General features: G+C 42.0%; 1 protein-coding gene across 1 annotated transcript in view; it reads left to right on the top strand.

Annotated features, from left to right (window-relative positions):
- Positions 1-302: 302 nt before the first annotated feature.
- The window catches only part of tmlhe (trimethyllysine hydroxylase, epsilon), a 51,453-nt gene continuing 43,559 nt past the window's right edge, over positions 303-8,196 (top strand). The window contains 1 exon segment of the mRNA XM_063059811.1: positions 303-466. Coding sequence (XP_062915881.1) covers positions 303-466 — 164 coding nt within the window.

Below are 8,196 nucleotides of genomic sequence, written 5' to 3'. Positions count from 1 at the left end.
TGGTCATTGTAATAGTCCTGAAATTAGGCTAGTGTTGAATAGGTGTATGCTGGACGGTGCGGCTCGGTGGGTTGGAGGGGCCTGTATTTCTAAATAAAAATAATAACATTTTGTGTCTATCATTCTGGGCTTCCAGCATCAGTGGAATCTCTTGAGTTTATGAATCTGAATCTAAACCTCTTGTTCTGATCTCTGCTGTGATTTTATTCCTACCCACCCTCCTCCAGTCCTCCACAGTCCCAATCAACGACATCTGAGAGTTGAGGCCAGGTCACTAGTCAGAGTGCATACGACAGTACACTATGGAGATGTCCACTGACCTCTACTTCACCATCATCTTTAAAGACAGGAAGAAGAACCTGGACCAGGTGGCCACAGACGCCAAGCAGACCTGGCACTGGATCTATATCCTCACCAAACTCAAGAAGGAAGACACCAGTATGAACAACAGAGAGTGGCTGGACCTGTATTATTTGTGGAGTGTGCCAAGGAATTGCCACTTCATCTATCATCTTCTTCGACAGTGACCCCCAAGTCCACCCACGCACCCTATAGAAGCTCAAAGGAAGCAGACGATGTGAATCATCTCCCCTCAAATTCATGTGTCTTCCTTTGAATTTCTTTAATGTTTTGAAGTTACAAACGTAACAAAGAGCTTGAGTAAAACCACATTCAACCAGATAAGAACTGGGATGTTCAATCAAAAACAAATTTGCTTTCTCCCAGAGCTTAGGAAACTTTTTGTGAATCTGAATTGAACTGAATTGACTTTATTTCTTAGGATCCTTCACATACATGAGGCGTAAAAATCTTTACATTACGTCTCTGTCGAAATGTGCAATGTGCAATCATAGTAATTTATAACAATTTATAATAAATAGAACAGACAATGTAACATAGAAATACACTCATATCAGTGTGAGTTAATCAGTTTGATGGCCTGGTGGAAGAAGCTGTCCCTGAGCCTGTTGGTCCTGGCTTTTATGCTGCTGTACTGTTTCCCAGATGGTAGCAGCTGGAATAGGTTGACTCGGGTCCCCAATGATCCTTCAGGCCCTTTTTTCACATCCGTCTTTGTAAGTGTCCTGGATCATGGGGAGTTCAGAACTACAGATGCGCTGGGCTGTCTACACCACTCTCTGCAGAATCTTGTGATTGAGGGAGGTACAGTTCTCATACCAGGCAATGATGCAGCCAGTCAGGATGCTCTCACTATTTATCCAGAAATTTTGCTTGCTGTGTTTGAATTTTTTTGAGCTGTTATATCACTCTGCAGCTCAGTAAGATATTCCTGCAATGTGGCGTCAACATCATTCATATTCATCCCAATCTGGAATATGCATCTCCAGCAGGTCTCTGAACCAAAATTCCACATCAGTGTGCAGTTGTTTCAAATGATCAAGATATACAATGAGATCATTATCTTGCAATTCTATTCTAAGAGTGGCCAGTGAAGGAAATTGCATAAATTCATGACACATGATATTGCTGTTGAAAAGTTTGAGTTTTTGAAAGAAAGCAATAATAATAGCGTCTTTGCATGATATGAGATTGCAGTTTTTCCTTGTAACTGTTTGTTTAATAAATTAAGTTTTTCAAATGTATCTGACAGGTAAAATATGTGAGACTCTGCAGCAACAATTTGTCCTCCGAGTGCCTTCTCACTTAGAAACACTACAATATTATCACAAAGACAATTTGTTAACCATTTTGATAACATCTGTAAGCTATATTTAAGAGGGAGTTAGATATGGCCCTTGTGGCTACAGGGGTCAGGGGGTATGGAGGGAAGGCTGGGGCAGGGTTCTGAGTTGGATGATCAGCCATGATTATAATAAATGGTGGTGCAGGCTCGAAGGGCCGAATGGCCTACCCCTGCACCTATTTTCTATGTTTCTATGTTTCTATTAGTAGCATTCAAAGTTTTCTTTATTTTTCTCACAAAGTTGTTGAAAAAGATGATCTTGAAGTGCATTTAATCTGATTATGTTGACAGCCATTATCTCAACCAATAAGGGTGTCATCCAAATCTCCTCACAATAATTTTGCAACCAAACGCTGATGGTGGATGACAGTGTCTACAAAAAACATGAGGCACAGCTTTTTCTAAATAGCAATGAATCCTCTGTATCTTCCAAACATCAAAGCAGCACCACCAGTTGCACAAGCCATAATATTTTCCAATGGAATATTGTTTTTCAAGAAATAGCTCTTAGCTTCTTCAAAAACAGTTTATCTTTGGTATCTGTCTTAAGCTTTCAGGCAAAAAGCATTTCCTCACTTGTATAATCTCACGTGAAAAAGTATCAGTATTGAATCTACATGTAAAAATAAAACTGGCTTCTTAGGCAGTTCTTAGATACATGGCACAAATGTGATTTAAAATGCTATTACATATGAAATTCAATGTAGCTATTTTACATGCCACACAGTGACAGTGTAGGAAATTGGAACCAGACAAGTCCCATGAATGAAATACACTCAAAATCAGAATAAAAATCAAGCTTACTATCACTGACATATGTCGTGAAATGAAAAAAATGAGTAGAGCTAAAAGAGATCAAAATAGGTAGGATTTGTGTAAAATTCTTATATCTGATGGAGGAGGAGGAAAAACTGTTCCTAAAATATTAAAGGTGGATCTTTAGAGTCCTGTACCTCTTCCCTGATTGTAGCAATGAGATGAGGGTATGACCTGAGTGATGGGGGTCCTTAATGACCAATGCCACCTTTTGAAGATGCCACTGATGATGAGGAGGCTAGTGCCTTATGGAGTTTACAACCTTCCGCAGCTTTATCCAATCCTGGCTCCTCCATACTAGTTGTTAATGCTTTCCATGGCACAGCTGTAGAAACTTCTACAGTCTTTGGTGCCATATCCTGTGCTACAGGGTAGTAGAAGAGATGGCTGCAGAGATAGATGATGCAGAAGAACAGGTCCTTTGGCCCATCACATCTGTGCTGACCATGAAGCCAACCTAAATAACAGGCAGGGAATAGACCTGCCCGTATTCTGTTCCCTACATGTACTTCTGTCTGTCTAGTACCTGTGAAATGTTCCCATCAAGTTGGTTTCCACCACCTCCACTGGCAACAGCATGTTCCGGAACCTACCACTTCTTGTGTAACAAAATACTTCCTTTGGACATCTCCGTTAAGACAACTCACCTTAAGCCATGCCCTCTGATATTTGATATTTCCACCATGGGAAAAAAGACTCCAATTATCTATAGAAAAGATTAGCTTTCGTCACATTTACATTGAAACATGCAGTGAAATGTGTAAATTGCGCCAACAACTAGCAGTCCAAGAGAATGCACTTTTTCAAGTGCATCCTCCCTATAGTGCGATGCCCAGAACTGTACGCAGTGCTCCAAATGTAGTCCTACCAACATCTTCTACAGTTGTAATATGACATCTCAACTCCTGTACTCAGTATTTTGATCAATGAAGGCCAGCATGCCAACTATCTACCTGTGTTGCCATTCAAGGAACTATTGACCTGCACCTCTTGGTTCTCAGTTCCACAACACTCCCCAGGGACCACTGAGTTCCTCCAGCAGCTTCGTGTTTTTTGCTCCAGAGTCCATTTAGTCAATGGATTGAGTTCAAGAGTCATGAGGTAATGTTGCAACTCTATAAAACTCTGATAGTCACCACTTAAGAGTATTCTGTTCGGATCTAGTGGCCTCATTAGAAGGGGATGTGGAAGTTCTAGAGAGTGTGCGGAGAAGGTTTACCTTGATGATGCCTGGATTAAAGAGCATATTTTATGAGGAAAAATTGAGTGGGCAAGGGCGTTTAACTTTGAGCAAAGCAGAATGAAAGGAGACTCGATAGAGATGTAGAAGATGGTAACAGGCATAGAGCGTGGCCAGCCAATGCCTTTTTCCTAAGTTAGCAATGGCTAATACAATGGGAAGTACTTCTAAAGTGCTATCCGAGGTTAGATGTTTTATACAGCATGTGATAGATACATGGAATTCCCTGCCAGGGGTGGTAGTAAAAGCAGATACATGAGGGACATTTAAAATTTGGAAAGGATTAGATTGATATCTTTGAGTAGGTTGTTACGTACCCCGTAACTGGGTTGCCAAACCAGCAGAAATGGATCACTCAGTTGGAGTCTGGAGTACTAGAACTAAGAAAGTTTTATTAAAGAAACAAGCAACACAGTAATCGAAAGGATAATAAATGCAACAATTCAACAATGATAACCACACATGTGCACAGAATTAAGATAACAGCATCAATCAAGCTCTATCGTTGTCTAGGGGTAAATGACCAATTTCAAAATGACTCAAAGTTCAGTTCGCAGTAATCGTTGCCATGGCGGTGGACAACGTGGGGGAAGAGAGACAGAGAGAACAACTCATCATTCAGCACAGCTTCACTCACAGACCAGCGAGAATGCTCACGAGCAACTTTTGGGCGGGTCCTTGGTGATGTCACCTGAGGTCACCGACTGTGACCCCTCCTCCAGATGCGGTCGATCCTCTGCAGTGAACCCGGCACCCAGGCAAGGGCGGACACACACCGGGTTCCCGCTGATCGTACCTTTCCACCCTGTGCGTTGTCCGGTACTTCTCACCACTCGTGAGAGGCGCACCGCTTCCAGGGTCTCGTTACCTCGGGTGGCGTGTGTGTCTGTCTTAGCGAACCTGTCCCTTTTTATCCCCCTGCTGGGGTATCGCCTGTCCATCACTTCAAACAGTTCAGGGTTCAAAGGGGGGAGCCGCTCCAGACAGCTCTTCCTCCCACATCCCTTCATTACACATCTCCAGACGCTGCTCCATTGTTCCTTATCTCTCCTTCCCCTGAGGGCAGGTGGCAGACCAACTGCTGATGCCACTGATGCTAGCCCAGGCCAGCAAACATCTTAATTTTATGTGTATTCTCGTAACAAGGTGAAAAGGTTAGCACAACATCATGAGTCAGAAGGCCTGTATTGTGCTGTTCCGTTCTATGTTCTAGTCAATTAGTGCGTAAAATTGGTTTGAAGGTTGAAGACAAGAGGAGGCAGACAGTTGTTTTCCAGATGAGAGGCTTGTGACGAACAGTGTACCGTAGGGGTCAGTGCTGTGCACTTTCATTCATCAGTTTGGAGGAAAATGTAGATGGCATGGTAAGTAAGTTTGCAGATGATACTAAAATTGGTGTTATAGTGGACAGTGAAGAAGGTTATCTAAGATAACAATGGGATCTGGATCAAATAGACTTTCCATGCCAAGGAGTGGCATGTAAAGTTTAATTTATTGATGCATTTTGGTAAGACAAGCTAGGGCAGGACTTCCACACTAAATGGTAGGACAGTGGAGAATGTTGTAGAACAGAGAGACCAAGGGATTCAGGTACATCGTTCCCTGAAGTGGCAACATGGGTGGATCAGGTGGTGAAGAAGGCATTTGGCATGCTGGCCTTCATCAGACAGGATACTGAATGCAGGAGTCAGGATGCCATGTTACAACATTGTAGCATAGCAGTTAGCATAACAGTATCACAGTGCCAACAACGCAAGTTCAATTCCGCAACTATCTCTCAGGAGGTTGTATTTCTCATTGTGACTGCATAAGTTTCCTCCAAGTGCTCCAGTTTCCTTCCAGATACTAAAAGACCTAAGGATTGGTAAGATAATTGGTCAAATGGGTGTGATTAGGCAGTGCGTGCTAGTTGGAATGGGAGAGCCTGCATCACTAAATAAATATAAATAAATAAATAAATACCTGTAAAAATACTGGTGAAACCACATTTGGAGTACTGTGCACAGTTCTGGTCGTCCTGTTATAGGAAGAGGTCATTAAACTCAAGGGACCAGGATGTTACAGGGACTGGATGATTGGAGTTATCAGGAAAGAATGGATAGGCTAGGACAGATTTTTCACTTGGAGGATAGGAAGCTGAGGGAGGTGACCTTACAGAGGATTATAAAGCCATGAGTTCAGCTTTTCACATGGGAGGAAGGTGCTTATATGGAGTGAGCTGCCGGAGGAAGTGCTAGAGATGGGTACCACCACATTTAAAAGACATTTGGACAGGAAAATGGAAAGGAAAGGTTTACACGGACATGGGCCAAATGCAGACAAATAGGAATACCTCAGATGGACATTTTATTTGGCATGGACCAATTGGGCAGAAGGGCCTGCTTGTCTCCTGTATGACACTATGACACCAATCTCCTGTCTCTTGTGTCTCCAAGTAATACAAGGTTCTCCAGTTTTGGCATTGTATCAGGGGAGAGACTGGGGGGTGCTCACAGGAAGCATTGGCCACAAAATAAACATGTTGAAATTAAAATGGATGTCTCTCCTCTCCCCAATGAGCACATGTAACCAAGCCTCAGTCTCCTTTCTTTACCTTCAGTATTTGGTATTGGAACTGATATTGGTTTATTATTGACCCATGTACTGAGATATAGTGAAAAGCTTGTCTTGCATGATGTTCATACAGATTAATTCATTATTACACAATGTATTGAGGAACAAGGTAAAACAATAATAGTATGCAGAATAAAGTGTAACAGCTACAGAGATAGTGCAGTGCAGGAAAAGAGTATGATGCAATATCGTAACAAGGTAGACTGTGAGGCTAAGAGTCCATCTTATCATACTAGAAGATGGTTCAATAGAAAATAGAACATTATAGCGCTGTACAGGCCATTCAGACCATGATGTTATGCCAACCCTATAACCTACTCTAAGTTCTATCTAACCCTTCCCTCCGACATAACCCTCAATTTTTCACTCATCCATGTGCCTACCTAAGACCACCCAGGCCATGCTCTCTTCTCACCACTGCCATCAGGAAGAAGGTACAGGAGCTTCATGACTCACACCACTGGGTTCAGGAACAGTTATTACTCCTCAATCATCAGGCTTTTGAACCAGCGGGGATAACCATTCAACTTCACTTGCCTCATCATTGAACTGTTCTCACAACCTATGGCCTCACTTTCAAGGTCACTTCATCTCATGCCCTTGGAATGTATTGTCTATTTATTTATTATAATTATTAGTTTTTTCCCTTGCTTTTTGTTTTTGTAGTTTATTGCCTTTTCCACACTGGTTGACCATCATGTTAGTGCAGTCTGTCATTGACTCAGTTATGTTTATTGGATTTATTGAGTATGCCCTCAACAAAATGAAGCTTAGGGTTGTATATGGTGACATATATGTACTTTGGTAATAAACTTACTTTGAAAAGTTTCTTAATTGTCTCAACTGTTAAGAAAGAATGTGGGAAGGGTCTTTGATTATGCTGGCGTAAGAACAAGATAGTGCTAGTGAACAATGGTTCCTTAGGCACTATCTTCCAGATAGTTCACAAAACTATTTATTCCACTTCTTGTATGTCTTATCTCAAATGTGTTTCTGGAACTGTTAGAGCCTACGAATTACAGTTTGGAGATCAATCGAGTGATCTAGTGCTCGGCTGTCTTCAAGAAAATTCCAGGAGACAAGAACAGGCCTCAATGCAAAGCTTAGAGACGGGGCCCGAACCCATGATCAGCTCAATTTCAGTGATTAAAGCATTCAATAATTGCCAATTAAAGCATTGAGGAAGTTTAAAACATTGAAGCGAATACAGAAGGAAAGTGAGTGTTCAGCACTGACTGCTTGCCTCTCGCCATGCTGTGATGGGTCTCTGCCAGAAAAGGTATCTGTGTGTGGCCACCTGTCAGCAGCTACTACCGGATAAGATGTGAGTGTGTGTGTGTGTGTGATAGCCTATCTCTCTCGCTGCTCTGCCACTGCGTTCAAATAGTCTCCACTCTCGAGGCTGTTACCGAAGTTCTGTGATTTATGAATTGGACTGGACTCTTTTCCTTTCAGATTTATGTCTTTTAGATTCTGTGCTTTTTACCTGTTCTTTCTTGTTGCAGTTTAATTTGGTGCAATTTATACATTTTTTTTGTGCGGGTGATGTTGGGGTTTGATGTTCTTGCAATTCACACTAGTTCTTTCTGTGTCAGGGGGAGTTGTTGCTCTTGTTGCTGTTGTGTGACTTTATTTCCTTCTCACTATCTGGGGAAGATGAATCTCAGAGTCACTTGCTGCAAACATACCTTGATAGTGAATAAAATGAATCTGCTCTACTGAGGCAGTGACAATATTAGACAGAGTCTATGAAAGGGAGGTTGATTTCTGTGATGTGCTAAGCTGCATCCAGGACACTCTGCAATTTCTTGCGGTTATGTGC

Source organism: Mobula hypostoma, chromosome 10 (genome assembly GCF_963921235.1).
Source record: "Mobula hypostoma chromosome 10, sMobHyp1.1, whole genome shotgun sequence".
Taxonomy (NCBI): Eukaryota; Metazoa; Chordata; class Chondrichthyes; order Myliobatiformes; family Myliobatidae; genus Mobula; species Mobula hypostoma.
Note: the sequence above shows the minus strand (reverse complement) of the source record. Positions and strands in the feature narration are given on the sequence as shown.